At 47.2% G+C, this 22,282-nt stretch overlaps 1 protein-coding gene across 1 annotated transcript in view; it reads left to right on the top strand.

The window, feature by feature from the left end:
• The window catches only part of Lmtk2 (lemur tyrosine kinase 2), a 114,375-nt gene that overhangs the window by 74,378 nt on the left and 17,715 nt on the right, over nt 1–22,282 (top strand). The window contains exons 6-7 of the mRNA XM_013023402.1: nt 2,835–2,922; nt 14,650–14,783. Coding sequence (XP_012878856.1) covers nt 2,835–2,922; nt 14,650–14,783 — 222 coding nt within the window. The remainder of the gene's footprint in view (nt 1–2,834; nt 2,923–14,649; nt 14,784–22,282) is intronic.

Consider the following 22,282-nt stretch of genomic DNA (forward strand, 5'->3'; position numbering starts at 1 on the left):
AAAGAAAACAACAGGAAGAAAGTAGACTTCAGAAAGAAAAGTACGATAAGCCAGAGGGACATTGGGAAGTAGCTCACTTGTCATAAACATGCCAGAATGAAAGGAGATACAGATTTCAAAGAAATGAGGGCTGAAAACAAAAATTTTGTTCATAAAATTGAGCAAGTCCCAATAGGACCCAAACCTTTGAAAACTGAAGACAAAACAAAAACTTTTGAAAGCAAAAAGAGGAAGGCCACCTTCCCTACAGGGAAAAACAGCTCCAGGTACTGGTAGATTCCTTATGGGAAACCTTGGGGGCAGGAGGAAATGGAGCAACAGTTTTCAAATGATAAAAACTGTTAAAAATCTGGTTGTGGGGCTTAAACTTGGGTCCTGGGTGTTGTCCTTGAGCTATTTGGCTCAAGGCTAGTGCTTTGCCACTTTGAGCCAAAGTACTACTTCCAGTTTTTGAGTGGTTAATTGGAGATAATTGGGGACTTTTCTGCCCTGGCTGGCTTTGAACTACCATCCTCAGATCTCAGCCTCCTGACTAGCTAGGATTATAGGCATGAGCCACCAGTGCTAAAATTATATATTCAGAAAAAAATATCCCTCAGAGCCGGACACTGGTGGCTCAGACAAAGGAAAGCTAGGAAAGTATATTACCAGCCAGTTTAGATACTCCTGAACCAGCTTTGATGACAAACTCCTGTAATCCCAGCACTGGGAAACATAGCCCTAGCCATACTGGGCTATGTGTCTCACAAAGAGAGCAAGGAGGGCGGGGGGGGGGGGAGGGAGAGATGAAGGAAAAGAAGGACAAATTTTCTCAATGCAAAAGAAATGATGAAGGAAGAAATCTGAGAGCACTAACAACAGAACAAAAAATACAACTCCAACTTGCTGAGGAAGTTCTACAGAAACATGATAAGCACCCTCACTGGTGCCTTTTACCTCAGTGCCCCTGACAGAACTTGGATGCTGGGGAGAAAATGAAGGCATGCAGATCAGAAAGGGAGAAAAGTATCCTTTACATGAAGTTTTATGCAGAAAGTCCTAAAGAATCAACAAAAAGTCTCATAGAAGAAACAAGTGAGTTTAGCAAGGTTGCGAGGTACAGATGAACATACAAGTCAGTTTGAGTTGGGAGTATAGTTCTGTGGTCAGGTGCTTGCCTAGCATACATACATGAAGTCCTGGATTTAACCCCAAGCACCATAATTTTTTTTTTTTTTTGTCGGTCGTGGGGCTTGAACTCTGGGCTTGGGCGCTGTCCTTGTACTCTTCAGCTCAAGGCAAGCGCTCTACCGCTTGAACCACAGCGCCACTTCCGACCATAATTTTTTAAATTACTATTAATCCTGTAAATTAACAATGAGTATGCATAAACCCAAATTGAAAACAATAAAATTTATACTTGCTCAACAGTGAAAAAAATAAACATTTAGGTACATGTCCAGGACATGTATGCTGAAAACTACAAAAAGCTGCTGTAGAAAATCAAAGATCTTAATAAGTGGAGAGCTATACCATGTTCATGACCATATTCATGAATTGGGAGATTTGTCTATGATTGACAGGCTGCTTCATTTCATATAAAAATAGAAGTATGATTTTAAACCTTGGTGTGGTAGTGTTTATGCTAAAAATCAGAACAATACAGGGAAGGTTAGCATGTTCTCAGTGTAAGGACAATGTGCAAATTATTTTTTTTAACAAAAGAAAGGGAAAAAAAAAGTTATTACAAAACTGAAGAACTACAATAACTAAAACAATTTTGAGAAACTGAGTTATTTATACTATCTAGATTGATACACTTACTTGATTTGTGTGTTTGTCTTATAAATTTCTCTTTTCTTTTTTTTTTTTTGCCAGTCCTGGGGTTGAACTCAGGGCCTGGTCACTGTCCCTGAGCTGCTTTTGTTCAAGGCTAACATTCTACCACTTGAGCCACAGCGTCACTTCTGGCTTTTTCTGTTTATGTGGTACTGAGGAATCGAACCTATGGCTTCATGCATGCTAGAGGCAAGCACTCTACCACTAAGCCACATTCCCAGTCCTGCCTCTCCTCATTTATTTATTGTTGGTCATGAGTCTTGAACTCTGGGCCTGGGCACTGTCCCTCAGCTCTTCAGCTCAAGGCTAGTGCTCTACCACTTGAGCAACAGTGACACTTCCGGTTTTCTGGTGGTTTATTGGAGATAAGAGTCTCACGGACTTTCCTGCCTAGGCTAGCTTTGAACCATGATCCTCATATTTCAGCCTCCTTAGTAGCTAGGATTACAGGTGTGAGCCACTGGTGCCCAGCTCTCTTCTTTTAAATGCTGCCTCAAAATACATTATTAAACTTAAAGATTCTTACATTTTTATGAAACTTTTTTTGGTAGAACTTGTGAAAATACTCAGCTAAAATGCCTTTGGATTGTTTAATCATAGCTAAGTCTTTTATCTGTTAAGTATAATTAGAGGGGGTGGGGTGGATATACAGGAGCTTCAGGGCTTCATGCTTGCTAGGCAGTCACTTGAGAGCCACTTGAGCCATGCCTCCAGCCATTTGGGCTCTAATTATTTTTGAGATAAGGTCTTGGCTTTTTTGCTGGGGCTCGTCTGGACCTATTTATGCTTCTTACTGTATCTGGGATGACATGCTTTTCTTATGAACTTTTTGCCCAGGTTGGTCTTAAACCTCAATCCTCCTAATCTCTGCCTCTTAAGTAGCTAGGAATGAGTCAGTTCACTCATCTATCGTGCTATATTTAAATCATTGCAAATGCTAAAATTTTAATTATTATTTGAACAATTTTCATAGTGTGCTTCTTGATGAATATTGCTGTAATTTCTCTTTTTGCTAGTATTCTTCAGCATCCAAATGTTCTTCAGTGTGCTGGACAATGTGTAGAAGCAATCCCCTATCTTCTGGTGTTTGAATTCTGCGACCTGGTAAGATTTTAGTAGGCACTCAACTAGAAGCCCTTAAGGTTTCGGTTCAGGTGTTTTAGATAGATAGTGCTGGTGTATTTTGGACTGCTTGCTGGTGGACCCTCATCTAAAGAGCTTTGTGTTTACACAGCCCCTTTGGTAATTGTATTAGCTGACAACTCTGTGGTGATTCATTGTCCTATGTATTTCCACATTTAATACTGATGGGCTTTTACTCAAGAGGCTGAGATCTAGGATCGCAGTTCAACGCCAGCCCTGGCAGGAAAGTCCATAGCCTCTTATCTCCCGTTAACCACCAGAAAAACAGAAATGGCTCTGTAGCTCAAGTGGTAGAGCACTTGCCTTGAGCTGAAGAGCTCAGGGACAGCACCTTGCCAAGAGTTCAAGCCCCACAACCAAAAAACCAAAACAAAACAAAAAAAACCCTCCAGGGCTGGGAAGGTGGCTCAGTGGTTGAGTGCTTGCCTTGCATGCATGAGGCGCAGGGTTTGATTCCTCAGCACCACATAAGCAGAAAAAGCTGGCAGTGGCACTGTGGCTTAAGTGATAGAGCGCTAGCCTTGAGCTGAAGAGCCAAGGGACAGCACCCAGGCCCAGAGTTCAGGCCTCACAACTGACAAAACAAAAACAAAATTTCCCTTCAACACTTTTAGACCTTGGATTTAAATTTACATAATATCCAGGTACTTAGAGTAAATCTTCAAACCTATATGTGATGGACTTGCAAACTTTGTGGTGGGGGAAGATTATGTGAACAACTCCCAGAATTAAGTGATGTGGAAATGTACTTTCTGTGGCTCCTCTTAAGTTTTTCTGGGAGCTGTTTGCTCCAGAAGTCTGAGCATCAGCTCTCATCCCTGCCTTCCCACCCCCGCCCCCACCCCAGCTTCCTTTGGCAGTATGGGGATGACTGGCTATGAACGATGATTCTCAAATCTCAGCCTCCTGAATAGCTAGAATTACAGGTATGAACCACCAGTGCCTGACCCTATAGCTACTTCTAACTTCAGTGTACCAACGAGTGGAGACAGCGGTCAATAGTAACATTTTTTTCTTTTTTGATAATTTTTTAAAATTGTTATTATTAAGGTGATACACAGAGATATTATAGTTTCCTGAGTCAGGTAAAGAGTACATTTCTTTTTGGACAGTGTCACCCCTTTCCTCTCTCCCAATTTTTCCCTCAATAGTAACATTTTTAAAACCTCATCATTCCTCAAAAAAGCAAAATAGAATTGTTATATGATTGAGCAGTTCACTTGTGGAGAAGGGAGAGCAGGCCATCATTAGATTCTTGCACCCCTGTGTTCATGGTGGCCAGTATGTGCACACTACCCAGCTGTTCCCCATGGATGGGCAAACAGGATATAGCATGCGTCCTAATGGAAAGAAAGCTTAGGGTTTGTACATGTGAGCAGAACCTCTTGAGAGTTTGGCAGCTGCAGCTTGGTGGAAGCTTTCATACATCATGTAGATTGAAGCCAGCCTGTCACAGGAGGACAGATACTGTCTAATTCTGTTTATGTGAGTTACCTTGAGCTGGCAGATCCAAAGACAAAGTAAAGGGTAGTGGCCAGGATGGAGGAAGAGAGAAGATGTCTGTCTCCTGAGTGTGGTTTCAGTGTGACAGGTTAGGGAAGTATGTTGGGTGGTGATGGCTGCCCCACAGTGGGAATGGGCTCAACCCACTGACCCATTTTGCAGCGGCAAAGGTGGTAAGTTGAATCTTACGTTCCTTCCTCAAAGACACACACATTGATAATTACTTCCTTCTAGTTTTAATGTGTTGTGCAGGTGCCACATGTCTTCAGAAAAGGCTGGTCTGCCCTTTGGAATTCTGTCATTGCTTAGCACAGCCAGTTTCATGCCAGAGTCAAAGCTGTTACACCCTGAGGTCCTTCCAACTTGCCTCGTAGTCACCATGGACAGCCTCATGTTCATTTCACTGGGCTCCAGACAGCCTCAAGGGGCAGAAACAGTTTTCAGCAACTGGGCTCCAGACAGCCTCAAGGGGCAGAAACAGTCTTCAGCACTGAGGGCTAGGCTCAAGGTACAGCCTAAGTTTGGGCAGACACAATATGCCAGAGTGGTTAGGGGGTATCAACCTTAGGAAGCTAACGGCCACCCACCTATACCAACGGCACAGGTGTGCTCAGGGCACGGAGCCCTGTACGACCTGTATGACCCACCTGTACGACCAGAGTCTTCCCAGAAACAAGCTGGCCTGAGAAGAGGAATGTAATCCAAGGCAGAAACTGCCCTCTAGCCCAGGCCAAGGGACGGAGAAGGCACTCATACCAACCCTGATCGTAAGCTGCTGCAGCTACAAAGACCTGGCTTTCTGTGTTTTCTTGGGTCATAAGCACCTGGGTGAACCTTGGCCTTCTCGGGCGTCACTGCCCTGCAATTCTGCCCGGTGATAACATCTGCAAGGACAAAGGAAGAGAATAGTTTACGCTTAGGTAACATAGGAAGTAGAGTTGCTGGCCTGGTTTTAGAAAGCTTGGCGGTTTTGGAGGTTTGAGTGAGTTTGGAGCTGGTGGTGGCGAAGATTATGGCAGGGTTGAGTTAGAGAGTGTAGAGAGAGAGTGTTGCATGTAGCTTGCTGCACAGCTGCTGCAGGTACTCTCACCAGTGTCAAGGCAGGGAGTCTTGGTTCAGGATCTCATTCAGCAAAAATGTACTGAGCACACGAGAGCTGGCATTGGCACTCAGGAAATTCCAAGGTGATAAGGCCGCCAGCCCTGCCCTCACAGCCCGTGTCAGCCTGCTGCCTTCACCGTGCTTCCTCTGTCCCTGCAAGCCCCACATAGAAACCTCCCCTGCGTAAACATGAGAACTACTAAGTGAAGGTTGAAGTGGCAAGTCACAGTGCTGCTGCAAGTCTGACTGCTCAGCTTCAGAGGGAACTGCTGCCTTTCTCTTCAGCACCTTGGCCTACAACCAAGTGTGCTCTGTGTCTTGGAGAGCAAGAGGACATACTTTCTGCAGGTGGGAAAGGGTGGAAGAAACAATAAGCCATATTGGAGGTGCAGCAGCACCTGCTCGTGTTGGTAGAAGGCAGGGAGACAGTTCACTAGGAATCAGGATTCAATCTGAGGTGAAGAGTAGAGCCAAGTATGGTGGCTTACATCTAATCCCAGCTACTTAGGAGTCAAGATTGAGAGGATTGTGGTTCACAACCAGCCTGAACAGAAACTTCTGAGATCCTATCTCAACCAATAGCAGGGTAGTGCACACCTGTCATTTCAGATGTAGGAAGTATATATAGGATTAAGGTCTAGGTTAGCCTGAACAAAAACATAGGCTCTTATCCTAAAAATAATAAACAGAAAGGGGTAGAGGCATGGCTTAAGAATCCATGGCTCGGCTGAGAAGGTGGCTCAGTGGTAGAGCGCTTGCCTTGCATGCATGAGGCCCTGGATTCGATTCCCCAGCACCACATAAGCAAAAAGAAAAAAAGCCGGAAGTGGTGCTGTGGCTCAAGTGGTAGAGCGCTAGCCTTGAGCTGAAGAGCTGAGGGACAGCACCCAGGCCCAGAATTCAGGCCCCATGACCGGACCCCCCCCCCAAAAAAAAAAGGAAAAAAGAAAAAGAATCCATGGCTCATGTGCCTAGCAAGCATGAGGCTTCAAGCGCAAACCCCAGAGAGAAGAGAGGAACTTCCTGCTGGCCAGTGCCATGGATTGCATGGCTGGGCTCCAGGGTGGCAGTGTTTCTGCAGGATGTCTTCTTGGCTAGTGCGTCAGTTCCTTTTACTGCATTCTGCTTCTGGGTCTGGATTTCTGGAAGCATCAGCAGTGGCGAGGTGAGAAAGGGCAAAGCCTGCTTGGGATGCAAGGTGCTGTCCCTTGCTCAGAAATTCACTTTCCCAGTCTTAGGAAGAGCAGGTGACCTGGCTGGGCAGAGTCTAGGTACCCCGTCTGCTCCTTGTCCTAGATGGAAACTCAGCTGCAGTCTGCACAGACAAGAGGCAAGGAGGGTACTGGGTGCCAACTCCAGCTGGGCATTGGACCTTTGTTCCTTCTTGCTTTTTTCAGGCATGTGCTGGGTGTCCAGAAGAGAAGAAGGCTGAGAGTCCAGCTCGGGCCCACTCTTTGCTCCATGGCTTGCTTGAGGGCATGGAATTACTGCTCCCATAGTGGGTCTTTTAACTAGTGGCTGGATTCCGTGTTACACCCAGTGGTTGGTGTTTCTTAGAATTGCCCTTTTGCACAGAAATGCCCAATTAGTGGACATCTCATTTATAATTGCACGACCAAGGACACTAGGTGCCAGGCTTACAGAGAACGACACGTCCCTGACCTAAGGAGGTCACATAGAAAAGCAGTACATGGAGTCCCAGGTGTGAGGAGGCCAAGGTCAGGGGGATATGTATGCTGAGAGACAACAGCAGCATTGTCAGGCTTGGGGTGCAGGGTGATTGGGCAGGGAGGGCATGGTCCCAGCATATGGTGGTGGCGTCCTGCTGCCTGTCAGGGGACATGTCCCTCCCACACCTGGCTGCTGCCTGGAACAGCATGGCATTGGCTCCGCAACAGGTGACCCTGACTGCTCTAGTGCTGTGCCCTAGTATTTGCTTCTTGTGCCACCCCATGCTTCCCCTCCTGTACTGCAGTGCCAGCCCCTCACTGCCAACAGTGGCAGAGGCTTCGTGGGAGCTGCCCTTTGCCCAGAGAGCAAGCGGGTGGTGGGCACTGGGAACTGGGAGAGGGCTGCACTGGTGCACTTAGCACCAACAGAAAAGTAAAAGGCCTCTAAAATCTGTTAATGTGGATTACTGTTGAATTGATGTTATTTTATTTTATTTATTTTTTTGGGTGGGGGGGTCCGGTTGTGGGGTTTAAACTCTGGGCCTGGGCGCTGTCCATCAGCTCTTCACCTCAAGGCTAGCGCTCTACCACTTGAACCACAGCGCCACTTCCAGCTTTTTCTTTTTTTTTTTGGTTCCAGTCATGGGGCCTGAACTCTGGGTCTGGGCGCTGTCCCTCAGCTCTTCAGCTCAAGGCTAGCGCTCTACCACTTGAGCCACAACGCCACTTCCGGCTTTTTTTTCTTATGTGGTGCTAGGGAATCGAACCCAGGGCCTCATGCATGCAAGGCAAGCGCTCTACCACTGAGCCACCTTCCCAGCCCCTCCAGCTTTTTTTTCTTTTTGCTTATGTGGTGCTGGGGAATCGAATCCAGGGCCTCATGCATGCAAGGCAAGCGCTCTACCACTGAGCCACCTTCCCAGCCCGAATTGATATTATTTTATATATAGTGAGTCTAATAAAGCATGCTAGTAAGGATCCACTTCTTTTCTTTTTTTTCTGGTCCTGGGGCTTGAACACTGGACCGGAGCGCTGTCACTGAGCTCCTTCTACTCAAAGCTAGTGTACTATCACTTGAGCCATAGCTCCACTTCCAGGTTTTTCTGTGATTAATTGGAGATAAGAGTCTCATGGACTTTTCTGCCTGGGCTGGCTTTGAACCTCAATCCTCACATCTCAGCCTCTTGAGTTGCTAGAATTATAGGCGTGCGCCATTGGTGCCCTGCAGGATCCACTTCTTTATGAGTGGGTATTACTGCTAGAAGAGTCAAAACCCATATCTAGCTGGGTTGTTGGTGTGGAAAGTGCTGGTCTGTCACAGTTCCCTGCAGGCTTGCCTTCTGAAAACTGGCAACAGTGCCATGAGCGAGGTCCCCAGTGATCCAGACCCCTGTGCCTGAGGTTAGGTTGCAGCCTTTGTCCTGCAGAGCCAAAACTGCCCAATAACCCCAGTGAGATTATACTGCTTAAACAACCTAGCTTCTTTCCCACGGGAGCTGGGTTTGGCTAGGTTTAATAAAACTTAGCAATAAAACAGATTTAAAGCCCAATAAAAATTTGAAACTACAGATCTACTTTGAAGCGCATTATTATTAATAGATGTTAATTGAAATGTTGGGTTGGCACCACTTTGGGAGAGTGGGTGACCCTGCTTTAATTTGGGACTTTTACCCAGCAAGCAGGTGTTCATTGAATGAGCTGTGTGTCTAGCACTGTTGTGAGGAACAGGCCAGATCCCCAGCTTGTCCAGCCTGTCTAGTGGCAGTGACAGACTAATGACAAAATGGTAGGAAGCAATGACTTGATTCATGTTAAACCACTGCTGGGCTCAGGAAGCAGCAGGAGACCCCTAGGGCTTGTCACAGAGCACCTGCAAGTGGATGCACCTCAGACTGCAGGATCACAGTGGCCTTCTAGGTTGGAGAAGGGTCTGCAGAGGATCTCCAGGGGACATTTGTGGCCTGATAGGCTGGAAGTTGGGGATGGCATTTACTGAAATGCAGCAGACTGGGTTTTATACTCTTTATATTAGGTTTAAACTGCCTCTCAGCCCTCAGAAAGCCATGGGGCAAAGCCAGCAAAGGGCACTAGACAAAGGGGCAGTGAGCTGCAGGAAACACAGGTGACTGGGCCCTCGAAGCTAGGAGGAGAAGTTTGTGTTAGAAAAAGGAAGGAGCTGGGCGTGGTACTCACCTGTAATCCCAGCTACACAGGAGGTGATGATAGGAGGATCCTATTCTAAAGCTGGCCCTGGGAGGCCCTAGAACTTTGGTTGTGCTTCGGTTAGCAGAGCAGTGTGAATTGTAGTAGTGGGTTGAAGTATATATGGAGACTCTTGAAAGTAGAGAGGGCAGGAGATGGAGCCAGCAGAAGAGATCAGGCTTGTGAGCAGTCTGTCCAGGAAGTGAAGAAAAAAATGGTAGGCCAGCATGAAGGGATCTGGTAGAGCCAGAAGACACGTTTGGATTGTGTCATAGTTGCTTGGAAGATTGTTTAAGCATTGTAATGGAGAGGGATGGCGGACTCGAGGAGACTGAGTTTTGGGAGGCCACAACAGTGAATACGCTAGGGATGTGGCTTAGTGCATGAAGTCCTGGGTTCATTCCTTAGTACTACATAAACAGAAAAAGCCAGAAGTGGCACTGTAGCTCAAGTGATAGAGTGCTAGTCTTGAGCAAAAGATCAAGGACAGTGCCCAGGCTCTGAGTTCAAGCCCCAGGACTGGCAAAAAAAAAAGAGTGAATGAGCTGGGAGAAGATGATGTATTGGAGTAGAGGGCAGAGGGTGGCTGAACCTAGGCAGGAATTGGGAGTGGTGCAGTAGTCTTTGAGTTACAAAGGTATTTTGTTGTTGTGTTTTACTTCGGATTCAGTTGAGCTCCTTACACTCAGTGTCCTGCAAGAACACTATAGGGGGCTGGGAAGGTGACTCAGTGGTAGAGTGCTTGCCTCATGTGCATGAAGCCCTGGGTTTCATTCCTCAGCACCACATAAATAGAAAAAGCCAGATGTGGCCCTGTGGCTTGAGTGGTAGAGTGCTAGCCTTGAGCTGAAGAGCTGAGGGACAGTGCTTAGACTCAGAGTTCAAGCCCCATGAGCGACCCCTGGTCTCCCCCCCCAAAAAAAACAAAAAACAAAAGAACTCTAGGTGAAGCCCAGTCTTCATGTTGGAATGAAGTCACTTTGGGGGAAACCTTGTGCCCTGCTACTGGGTCAGGGCTTCTTCTGGGGCCCTGTGCTGCCATCTAGTGTTGCAGAAGGGAAATGTTCCTTGGGGTGCTGGAGAAGTTGCTGAGAAATTTTATAAACTTGGATGAAGTAAACTATTCAAATTCAGAAAACATTGCCAGATTTAATCTGTGTGTACTCCCTAAGCACTGTTAACAGAACTAATCCAGTGTCTGACTAGAGAGAGCAAATCAGTATTTAGTACTTGTTACTACAAAGATTTTTACTGTAATTAAAGGTTTTCTTGGCAGGTGCCAGTGGTGTCACCTGTAATCCTAGCTACTCAGGAGGCTGAGATCTGAGGATCACAGTTTGAAGCCAGCCTGGGAAGGAAACTGTGAGACTCTTCAATAAACTACTCAAAAAAAAAAAAAAAGCTGAAATTGGCGCTGTTGCTCAAGTGGTAGAGCACTAGCCTTGAGCAAAAGTTCAGGGACAGCATCCAGGCCCAGAGTTCAAGCCCCAGGACCAGAAAAAAAAAATTAAAGATTTTCTTTTAAAATGTAGTACCTGGTCTGGTGATAGTGGCTTATGCCTATAATCCTAGCTACTCAGGAGGCTGAGATCTGAGGATCTCAGTTCAAAGCCAGCCCAGGCAGGAAAGTCCATGAGACTCTTATCTCCAATTAACCACCAGAATAATTGGAAGTGGTGCTGTTGCTCAAGTGGTAGAGTGCTTGCCTTGAGTTGAAGAAAATCAGGGGCAATGCCCAGGCCCAGGGTTAAAGCCCCACAACTGACAAAAATAATAATAATAAGATGTGGTTTTAAGCACTTCGAGGAACTGTCTAGAACATATACTGGGGTACCACCCAAGAGGGCAGTGATTGGGCCCCACCTTCTGTAGTCTTGCAGATCACTCACTCAGGGCTCTGGCAGGAACAGGTCACCCTGTGGTGGTAGAGCAGTAGGGTGGGAGCTGTTGGGTTTAATCATTGGCCAGATCTATTACAGCATCACCACAGTGTCACACAGGAGAGAATAATTGTTTCTGTAGGTGAGTTGCTGAAGCATAGCCAGCTGAAAGAATTCAAGTGTCCCCATCATCTGTAATGGCAGTACACCGATGCTGTCCTTGGGTTTGGTTTCTGTGTGGGCTACTTCATGAAAGCCCATTCGCCTGCAGATCTGAAGTACTTTGAATTCATCTGGGTTAACTTAATTATCTCAGAACTCCCACAGCTGATTGAAGCCTAGTCTATTTGAAGGGTGTTTATTTTTTAAAGTGGGGAAAGGGGCGGGGGCTGGGAAGGTGGCTCAGTGGTAGAGCGCTTGCCTTGCATACCTGAGGCCCTGGGTTCGATTCCTCAGCACCACATAAGCAAAAAGAAAAAAGCCGGAAGTGGCGCTGTGGCTCAAGTGGTAAAATGCTAGCCTTGAGCTGAAGAGCTGAGGGACAGCGCCCAGGCCCAGAGTTCAGGCCCCACGACTGGACCCCCCCCAAAAAAAAATAAAAAAAAATAAAGTGGGGGAAGAGGTACCAATGTGTCTCCTTCTCCTTGATGGTGAAATGAGACAATGAGATGCTTGCAAAGGAACCCAAGGGAACTAGAGCTGTGAGCTGGGGGCTGGGTGGTACTGGGTGTTGCTGAAGAAGAGCACTGCTCCTCTGCAGACCCAGAGAGCCCTGAACATGATGAGAGCTTCTCAGGTGGTGATGGTGGCAGAACAAGAAGCCAATGTGTTATTGGCACAGCAAGTGCACAGGTGACTGAACCGGAGGCCAGGGCAAACACGCACCAACCCCTAGCATGGGGCTGGAAGTGCGGTTACAATGCACTCCGTATTAAGTGTGGGCGTGTGGTTAAAGTTCCAGCCTGGGAGGAGTCCACTGGTCAGCGCTCTCTGGTCAGTCATAAGAAATGTGTCCTTGAATGTGTAGGTTGGATTTATGGCAGGCCCATCCCCCTGGGCTTCTCAGTATCATGCCAAAGCAAACTGTGGCCCCGAACCATTGCCTGGTCTCTCCCTGTGCACTGTAGGCACTGAAGGGGATACAGAGGAAACAAAAAACAACAAAACAACAACATGCCCTTGAGTTTTGGTCAAGGAAAACATCCATCCTCTGAGTCTTTCCTCAATTCAAATTGAAAGAAAAAGCAAGGGTATTGCTTTGTTTTCTACGTTTCATTACCTGATCAGTAAAGGCTTTCATATGGAATAAAGTCACATTAGCCAGCACTTACTCATGTCAGAAAGAGAATATGAACAGTATTATTTCCTCAAAAGTGTACTCCTCCAGACAGGTGATACAGGTCACCAGGCAAGATCTGGTCCCACCTGAGCAGCCCTGGCTGTTCCCCTCTTTCTCACAGTGGTCTCTGGGCTCATAGGCCCTGGGTAAAAAAAGCTCAGAGTTACCTGAGCTTACCAGCCTTGAGGAGCTTCCTTCCTCTTCATTCTTTCTTTCCTTCACTCTCTGCTGCTCTTCCATGCAATGTCATGGCCACTGGCATGTGTGATGAAGCTGGCTGGCCACAGGTCTCTTGGGGGTTTTGAGACTTCTGTTCTGCATTTAGTTTAATTCTCTGCTATTGTAAGATCGATCCTTCCTTCCTTCCTTCCTTCCTTCCTTCCTTCCTTCCTTCCTTCCTTCCTTCCTTCCTTCCTTCCTTCCTTCCTCCCCCCCCCCTTGCTTGCTTTCTTGCTTTCTTTCGTCAGGGGGATTGATCTCTGGGCCTGGGTGCTGACCCTCAGCTCTTCAGCTCAAGGCAAGCACTCTACCACTTGAGCCACAGCTCCACTTCCAGTCTTCTAGTGGTTAATTGAAGATAAGAATCTCATGGACTTTCTTTCCTGGGCTGGCTTTGAACCGAGGTCCTCAGATCTCAGCCTCCTGAGTAGCTAGGATTACAGACATGAGCCACTAGCGCCCGACTTATATTTTCTTTACTGGTTTACTTTACATGATCTTGCTTAGAATGGCCCTAAAAGCATCATAATGTATGCTCTGTGTGTCTGTGTGTGTCTGTGTGTGTCTGTGTGTGTCTGTGTGTCCGTATGTCTGTGTGAATGTAAATACTGGGGTTTGAACTCAGAGTCTGAGTGCTGTCCCTGAGCTTTTTCACTCAAAGTTGGTGCTCTGCACTTGAGCCACAGCTCCACTTCTGGCTTTTCAGTGGTTAATTGAAAATAAGAGTATCACAGACTTTCCTGCCCAGGTTGGCTTTGAACCACAATCCTCAGATCTCAGCTTTCTGAGTAGCTAAGATTATAGGTGTGAGCCACTGATATACATCTTTAATGTATGCCTTGGAATACTGGATTGTTATTACTTTAGTTTTTTTTATTGTTTAGATAAAAGTAATGTACATGAGCCAGGCGCCGGTGGCTCACGTCTGTAATCCTAGCTACTCAGGAGGCTGAGATCTGAGGATCGCGGTTCAAAGCCAGCCCAGGCAGGAGAGACCTTGAGACTCCTAACTCCAATAAACCACCAGAAAACCGGAAGTGGCGCTGTAGTTCAAGTGGTAGAGCGCTCGCCTTGAGCTGAAGGGCTGAGGAACAGCGCCCAGGCCCAGAGTTCAAGCCCCACGGCCGACCAAAAAAAAAAAAGTAATGTACATGGAAGTGGCGTTGTGGCTCAAGTGGTAGAGTGCTTGCCTTGAGTTGAAGAGCTCAGGGACAGTGCTCAGGCCCAGAGTTCAAGTCCCACAACTTACCAAAAAAAAGGTAATATGCAGAGGAGTTACAGTTTTATAAGTCAGGTAATGAATACATTTCTTTTGGGATAGTGTTACTCCCTTCCTTTGCTCTCCTAGTTTTTCCCTGCAGTCCCTACCCACAAGATATGTGGTTCATTTTCCATGTAGTATCTGGTGCATACCACTGCTGCATTTGTTCACACTTGGTTCCTCCATTGCTGTGCCTACCCTTACCCTCCCAAAGACAGATAAGTGAATTTTTAAAAGGTGCATTATTACTTTTCCTAATGTGAAGACTTGCTCCATCTGAAATTTTTATTTGTTTTATTTTTTTGTGGTGCTTGCATCGACCCAGGGGCTGGTATGTGCTAGGCAAGTACTCTTCCACTGAGCTTTATCCCCAACCCAGAGATTGTTTACTGAGTGCCAGCCTATGTAGTTTCTGGAGTCATTTTAGTGTTTAAGTTTGTGCCAACTAAGGCCCCTGTCTGCCAGTGGGTTTGCTTGCACATGGCTGGCACTTATGTGGACTGGTCTTTGCAGGGTGATCTGAAGGCTTACCTGCGCAATGAGCATGAGCACATGCGTGGCGACTCGCAGACTATGCTGCTGCAGAGGATGGCGTGTGAGATCACCGCAGGGCTGGCTGCCATGCATAAGCTGCACTTCCTGCACAGGTGGGTCTGGCTGAACATGAGTGTGCATCACGTGTCATGATGGGGGCCCAAAGAGGCTGGGCAGTTTGGGAAGGGACACCAAGGACCATTTGCAGCAGAAAGTGTTTACTTAGGCAAGTAGCAAGGGCTTTGTTGGGCTCCATTGAAAGCAATACAAAATATCACAACATAGCCTAAGGTCTGGAAAATGTTTCTAAAATTTCAAAGTATGTAGGGAGCCAACTCTTCTAGTCTCTCTGACATGTCACTTGTGTATCCTTTTGTGTCAGCCGTAGTCTTAAATGCCCAGGCCTATAGTGTGTCCCAGTGTGCACCCCTGAGAGAAGAGGGGGACTGTAGGCCACCAGCATCTTTTTCTACAAGGTCATGGCATTGGTTTCTGACCAGCAGAAGGCGCTTGACTTCAGGTGCCTTCTCAGAGATAGAGGGTCATGGATAGGAAGGATCTGAGGGAGGCAGGGAGGTTGAGTGCCTGTGGAGATGACCAGGGACGGGAGGTGAGCGCCTCATGGAACCTGCATGACTCACAACTGTGGAACTCCTCAGGGCCAGCCTGCATGCTTTACAGTGATGATGGCGGTTTTCACAGTTAAAACACCCAGCACCTTTGAGTCCTATCTCAGATGATGAGTTGTTCTATGCAGGGAAAGGAGATTTCTACCAGTCATTACTAGGCTTTGAGCTCTTATGTTTTAAGATAGGTGTAAAATTTTTTTTCTTGCATCTCTGGGGAAAACAAGCATCATCACTTCAGTTGACTTTTAGTAAGTTATGTAACAATGTAAAAACCTGAAAAGGAAGACCTGTGCCTTGACTTGAGGAGGTGTATGTGAAGTACAGTATGTTCACAAAGCAAATCTCAAATACATTTATAGTCTATCTCCATTTTTATGATGGAAACACATCATGAAGCACTCAGAAGGCAGAGGCAGGAGTATGGACCATGTCTGAGAACAGAAAGGAATACAAACCTCTGGTGGGGGGGGGGGGTTGGTGTAACAGGCATGCACTCCTATCAGAGAGCCAGCATTACTTCAGACAGAAGAGAGGGAGGACATTAGCCTTGGCATACACATCCATATCAGGCTTGGCTTAGAACAGCAAGTGAAGCATTGTTTTAAAGTCTAGGTCATGGGTTTGTGTATAGAAGTTCAGGCTTTTTGGTGGTTAATCAGAGATAAAAGCCTCACAGACTTTCCTGCCATGATCCTCAGATCTCAGCCTTCTGAGTAGGTAGGATTACAGGCTTGAGCAGTTATGGATTTCTTTTTTTTTTGGTCCTGTTGTGGGGCCTAAACTCTGGGCCTGGGCGCTGTCCCTCAGCTCTTCAGCTCAAGGCTAGTGCTCTACCACTTGAGCCACAGCGCCACTTCCGACTTTTTTCTTTTTATGTGGTGCTGGGGAATCGAACCCAGGGCCTCATGCATGCAAGGCAAGCACTCTACCGCTGAGCCACCTTCCCAGCCCCAGTTATGGATTTCTTTTTTTGGGGGGGGTGTCCGGTAGTGGGCCTGAACTCTGGGCCTGGGCGCTATCCCTCAGTTCTTCAGCCTCAAGGCTAGCGCTCTACCACCTGAGCCACAGTGCCACTTCCAGCTTTTTTCTTTTTGCTTATGTGGTAGCTGAGGAATTGAACCCAGGGCCTCAGGCATGCAAGGCAAGCGCTCTACCACTGAGCCACCTTCCCAGCCCCCCAGTTATGGATTTCTTAAGAGAAGGCAAAATCCTCTGCACAAAACTTCACAATCTAAAGATCTACTCATCTTATAATGTAGATGTTCTATATCTTAATCTTTGAGTTTTTAAAAATATAACATGGGGGGCTGGGATGTAGCTCAGTGGCAAAGCGTTTGCCTAGCAAGTGCAACGTCCTGGGTTCAATCCCCAGTACCAAAAAAGAAAAGACAAAAAAAAAATAACATGGGTATCTAACACGTTTGTACTGTTGTTTTTTATTATATACAAATAATTATTGCCTACTATTGGTTTTAGGGACTTTGAAATGTGAAGAAGGCTCAGGGTGTGTTGCATGGGAGACAGGAACAGAAGTTAGCCAGGTCAGTCAGATGTGTGCAGAGCCCAGTGCACTGCCTTCACATTACTACATTTTAAGTTTGGCCAAGACATCACAGTAAATAAATAGTACTTTCCCATGAGTTGCCTTAGGTTAAAGTTTTACCTAATTTAGATTCTTGTAGACTTTAAAACAGAGATAATAAACTAAATCACATGGACTAGATTATATTCAAATATAAAAGCCCAAAGTAAAGAAACTCCTGGCAACTAGCAACAGCTGTTTGATTTCATTTTCAAAAGTAGCCATGTGGGCAACATTTTCAGTTCTTATGTGGGTCGCCTCCATATGGCACCTTTTTAAGTTGGCTCAAAGTGGGACTTCCTGCCTTGGATGAAATAGCACAGCCCACCTGTCCAGCCTCAAGTGGTTGCCACCCTGGAAACTGCCCCAGTTAAAGTTTGTTTTCATAGAATGTTTAAAAAGAGCCTTATAGCCGGGCGCTGGTGGCTCACGTCTGTAATCCTAGCTACTCAGGAGGCTGAGATCTGAGGATCGCGGTTCAAAGCCAGCCCGGGCAGGAAAGACCGTGAGACTCCTATCTCCAATAAACCACCAGAAAACCGGAAGTGGCGCTGTGGCTCAAGTGGTAGAGCGCTCGCCTTGAGCTGAAGAGCTGAGGGACAGCGCCCAGGCCCAGAGTTCAAGCCCCACGACCGACAAAAAAAAAAAAAGAGCCTTATAGAAGTGTCTCTGTGGCTCAAGTGGTAGACTGCTAGCCTTGAGCAAAGAGAGGCTCAGGGACAGAGCCCAGACCCTGAGTTCAAGCCCCAGGAATGCCCCTCTCCTCTCCCCCCCCCCAAAAAAAGAGCTTATCTCTGCGTCACAGGCAGGCTGCATTCTGAGATGGCTTGCACAACATTTGTGAAGGCCAGCTACACAGCAAGCCTCCATTACTGCCACATTACCACAGGTGGCCTAGAGATTTCCACAGCTAAGCCCAGACGTATGGGGTGATGGCACAGGGAGCCTGCTGGGCAGTGATGTGCCCAGGAGCCTGATGTGCTCAGGAGTGCCTGGTTTTAAGGTTTGGAGAACAGTGAAGTCACTAACCTTTGGGTATGGCCAGGTAGTGTAGAGGAGTGATGAGTTAGTCCTAAGGTCAGGTGGCATGTACATTACCTTGGAAATGGCGTTACTAACAAGCCAGAGTTGTACCCCTGGCTGGGGGCTTCAGATACTAAGTTTCTTTAGCTTGTGTGTCCAATATTGTTTTGTTTTGGTCATGGGGCCTGAACTCTGGGCCTGGGCACTGTCCTGCACTCTTCAGCTCAAGGCTAGTCCTCTACCAGTTGAGCTACTGTGCCATTTCTGGCTTTCTGAGTGGTTTATTGGAGATAAGAGTCTCACGGACATTTCTGCCTGGGCTGGCTTTGAACCGCAATCCTCAGATCTCAGCCTCCTGAGAAGCTAGGATACAGGTGTGAGCCACTGGCACCCAGTTGTGTGTCTAATCTTTAGTTTATTTTTCTGCTTTGGGGTTTTTTGTTGTTGTTGCTGTTGTTTTGTGCTAGTACTGGAGCTTGAACTCAGAGCTTGGGTGCCATCCCTCAGCTTTTTGCTCAAAGCTAGCACTCTACCACTTGAGCCACAGATCCACTTCTGGCTTTTGTGGTCGTTAATCAGAGATAAGAGTTTCATGGACTTTTCCTGCCTGAGCTGGCTTTGAACCCAATCCTTAGCTTTCAGCCTCCTGAGTAGCTTGGACCACAGGTGTGAGCCACCAGTGTCTGGTTTCTGCTTTGGTGTTTTGAGACTCCAACCCAGGAAGTAACCCAAGTTGGTCTCATACTCAATGATATTCCTGCTTCAGCTGCCTGAAATCTGGGATTACAGATGTGTACCACCACACTGGGCTTGAGTTGTTTTTTTGTTTTTTTAAACTCAGGGCTGGGGCGCTGTTCTTGATAGTTTTAGTATTCTACCACTTGAGCCAGAGCTCCACTCCTGTGTTTTTGGGTGGTTAGTTGGAGATAAAAGTCTCACAGGGCCAGGTGCTGGTGGCTTATGTCTGTAATCCTAGCTAATCAAGAGGCTGAGATCTGAGGATCAGGTTTCAAAGCCAGCCTGGGCAGGAAAGTTTGTTATACTCTTAACTCCAGTTTACCAGTAGAAAACCAGAAGTGGCACTGTGGATCAACGTGGAAGAGTGCTACCCTTAAGCAAAAGAACTTGGATAGTGCCCAGGTCTTCAGTTCAAGCCCCATCACCGACTAAAATAAAATAAAATAGAGTCTCCACAGACTTTCCTTCCCTGGATGGCTTTGAACCATGATCCTAGATCTCAGCTTCCTAAGTAGCTAGGATTACAGGTGGGTTCTACCAGAGCCATACTCAATGTTGTCTTTTTAAGGGCCAAAACTGTGTGCATGACTCTGCTTTAATTAATTCAACTAAATCAAAGCCAAAGATAATGCTTGGCGAATACTGGTATTAAATGAAAGAAACTAGATCTTCATGTGATGATAGGAACAGACTTTCCTCCACCAGGCCTGGGTCCAAGGTAGGGAAGCCCACAACACTTGGTGGTGGTGAACAAGAGAGTAGCAGCCTAGCCTACGCTCTGGTCTTCCCTAGCGGGAAGGCAGGCTAAACTGATTCCCAGATGAAGGTGGAGCTTGTCAAGCCCCTGAGCTCTTAGTCTCCTCCCTCACAGACTCAGTGATTTCAGGGCAGGGAGGGGAAGGAGCCATGGCAACGCTGATCATGAGGCTGGACCTCATCCTCCTTGGAGTTCTAAATTTTCTTGGCTTTTTGTGGATTAGATTTGTTGTTAAATTGAAGACACTAAATTCATCATTTCAGTGAGTATTCATGGAACAGTCTACAGAGATCTGTGACAGATAAGAGGAGAGATGAGGTTGTATGTGTATTTAAAGTCAGCTGTTCCTGGGCTAGATCCCCAACAGGAGAGTTAACATGTCTTCTCCTTTGGCAGGATGATCTAGGTGTTCCCAGCACCTGCAGAACATTCTGTGAATGCTTTGTTGATTGTGCAGATTGGGACAGCCTGCGAGCCAGGAGGCCGGTGTGGTCTCTAACCTTAACAGAGCACTACACTAAGGCTTAGAATGGGGAGTAGTTTGTCTCAGCCAGTAACTGAATGAATAGTTTGGCCCAGACACAAATGGCATGTGCATGCGTGTAGGGCTGAAGCTACTTTGGTCTGGAAGCTCCAGGCAGGACTTGTGAAGAAGGAGGTGGCGGGGCTGGGGGTTTAGCTCAGCAGAAGAGTGCCTGCCTGGTGAGCGCAAGGCCCTGAGTTCGGGCCTCAGCTCTGGGGGGGAAAAAAAGGAGGTGGTGTTGCAATGGTCCTTGAAGAATCGAACATAAAATACATACTTCTGGAAGGAGGCAGTTTGGAAATTGCCAGAGAAGGATGCATAGGATGTTGGAGGGGAGAGGGAAGGAAAGGGAGGGAGCATTAGGAAGGAGGTACAGTGGACCCAGTGATAAGACAGGTACACAGAAGACAAGAAAGAAGATGTCTGGAAGCTAGACTGTAGAAACACGTGAGATAAGGCCTTGGGATCTTGCTAATGGGCAAGGTAGCTGGAACTGCATGCCTATGCATGGGGCATGCCAGTGCATTTTATGTTCCTGTGCATAGTCACTTTCATGGTAGAGTTTCCAGTGTTTAGGTAAGAAAAGGGCAGTACTGACAACCAAAGAGGGATGCCTAAGGGATGGCTGTGGATGGAGTTTTTCTGTTCCCTGCATGGAACATAATTAGTTGATGTCCAGATCAGGTGTTCTCCTCTTGTGATATATCTCAGGTAGAAATGAGGAAAGGCTTTTGGGGAAAGGAACTAGTTCAAGTGGGGCTTAAGCCAGGTATGGCATTTTACACCTATAATCCTGAGGCTCAGGAGCCTAAGGCAAAAGAATCACAAGTGTTTGAGGCCAGCCTGGGCCTCAGACTGCAGACCCTTGTCTGAAACAAAACAGACAAAAACCCAACAAAACTATTCAGTATTATTTGAAGGAATGGCAAACAGGACAAAAGTGAGAATGTTGATGGGGGAACTAGAATAGCTTCAAAACATCTATACCTGGAATGTTCGCAAGGGGAAGCTTCAGATTGCTAGACAGGGCTGCTGCGTAGCTCACCTTGCAAGCCAGTCTGGTTATGGTGTAGTCTTGGAGGAGCCTGAGGTGCTTGGCCCAGAAACCCCAGTTCTGCCAAGAGTGACATCCTGTCTGTGGTGTTGGCACGTGCCCAGCCACCAGTGACCCACACTGAGGAGTGGACCATCTTGTCCTGAAACGCGTGGGACTCACGTTGCCCTTTGTATAGATAACACCTAAGCAGCTTTCTGGCTGGCCCAGCAGGGTAAGAACATCAGAGCCTCAGATGGGTTGTTGTCTGCTCCTGAAAACAGTGTTCTCCATGTGTTCCGTCCAGTTTTTGTTTTTTTTTTGGTCCAGTCGTGGGGCCTGAACTCTGGGCCTGGGCGCTGTCCCTCAGCTCTTCAGCTCAAGGCTAGCACTCTACCACTTGAGCCACAGCGCCACTTCCGGGTTTTTTCTTTTTGCTTATGTGGTGCTGAGGAATCGAACCCAGGGCCTCTGGCATGCAAGGCAAGTGCTCTACCACTGAGCCACCTTCCCAGCCCCTCCATCCAGTTTTGCATGTGTAAGCCAAAGCCAGTTGGGCACAAGCTAACCTGGGCACCCAACTCTCATCCACCCAGCCCAGAGGAAAACCCGCACAGGACGCTTTGTCCTATTTTGTCACCACCTTCAAATCCCAGCCAGCAGCAGCCAGCCCACTCCAGCCAGAGGCACTTTCCTCAGGGTCTAGTCAGAATTTCACAGTGGAAGAATTCTGAGTATCCAGAGCCTCACCAGTACCTAATATGTACCCTGTGCACTCAGTAAACAAGAGGTTTACTCAGCTGGTAAGGACTGCCCAGTAAGACTTGGGAAGCCTGCTTGTACCCCACCAGAATGGTCTGGGCACAGTCTTCCTGGACCTCTGGGCCCTGCCTGTGGGATGTTCACAGAGGCTGCACAGAGCCCTGAGTTAGCCTGCCACTGCCATAGGCAGGGGTGGGGGCACAGCATGTCCCTCTCAGTGTGGCCTGTGTGGCCTCCATGTCCAACTCTTGGTGTGTGTCTTCTACAGAATGGAGACCCTTCTTAGAAAAGATCTTCCCTGCTGGGCCATTAGCTTCCTCTTAACAGAGGTGTGGTTATTTGAACTGGCCAGGTACCTAGAGCCATTTGCAGAATCCCTCCAGAGAGGGACGGGGGAGCTCCAGTTTGGATTTGCCTGGGTAAGCCAGTGCTCTGCTGCATCCTGTGGCCTGTGGCCTGTGTCCTGGAACCCACACAAATGCTGCCAGTGACCAGCCAGCACCTTCCCAGAGCTCTGCAGGTGGGAGCTCGGGCAGCCTTGTCCCTAGATCTGCTTTTCAACCAG

Source organism: Dipodomys ordii, unplaced genomic scaffold, assembly GCF_000151885.1.
Source record: "Dipodomys ordii isolate 6190 unplaced genomic scaffold, Dord_2.0 Scaffold68, whole genome shotgun sequence".
NCBI classification, from domain to species: Eukaryota; Metazoa; Chordata; class Mammalia; order Rodentia; family Heteromyidae; genus Dipodomys; species Dipodomys ordii.